General features: G+C 58.7%; 2 protein-coding genes across 2 annotated transcripts in view; both read left to right on the forward strand.

Moving 5' to 3' along the window:
- The window catches only part of LOC119588787, a gene marked incomplete in the record, with an annotated part of 27,513 nt that overhangs the window by 11,367 nt on the left and 15,834 nt on the right, over positions 1 to 312 (forward strand).
- LOC119588786 (cGMP-inhibited 3',5'-cyclic phosphodiesterase B-like) overlaps positions 1 to 312 on the forward strand; it is a 13,138-nt gene that overhangs the window by 4,802 nt on the left and 8,024 nt on the right. The window contains 1 exon segment of the mRNA XM_037937432.1: positions 44 to 228. Coding sequence (XP_037793360.1) covers positions 44 to 228 — 185 coding nt within the window.

Raw genomic sequence — 312 nt, forward strand, 5'->3', positions numbered from 1 at the left:
AAGAGCGTCGTAGCGTGTTCACTTAGCCACCGCCGCCCCGCAGATGAGGTCTGCGGCTCGCCCCGCCTGGTCCACCGCCAGAGCTTCACCGCCGAGGACACCTACGGCATCCTGGGTGCCAACCTGCCTGCCCTGGAGCTCATGGCACTCTACACGGCCGCTGCCATGCACGACTACGACCACCCCGGTCGTACGAAAGCTTTCCTTGTGACCACCAATGCACCCCAAGTAAGAGGGCCAGATCGATGGGTCAGGCAAGGGAGTCGATTAGTTATTAATCAAGTCAGTCATTTTAGTTAATTAGTCGTCCCT

The sequence above is a fragment of the Penaeus monodon genome, chromosome 24 (genome assembly GCF_015228065.2).
Source record: "Penaeus monodon isolate SGIC_2016 chromosome 24, NSTDA_Pmon_1, whole genome shotgun sequence".
NCBI lineage: Eukaryota > Metazoa > Arthropoda > Malacostraca > Decapoda > Penaeidae > Penaeus > Penaeus monodon.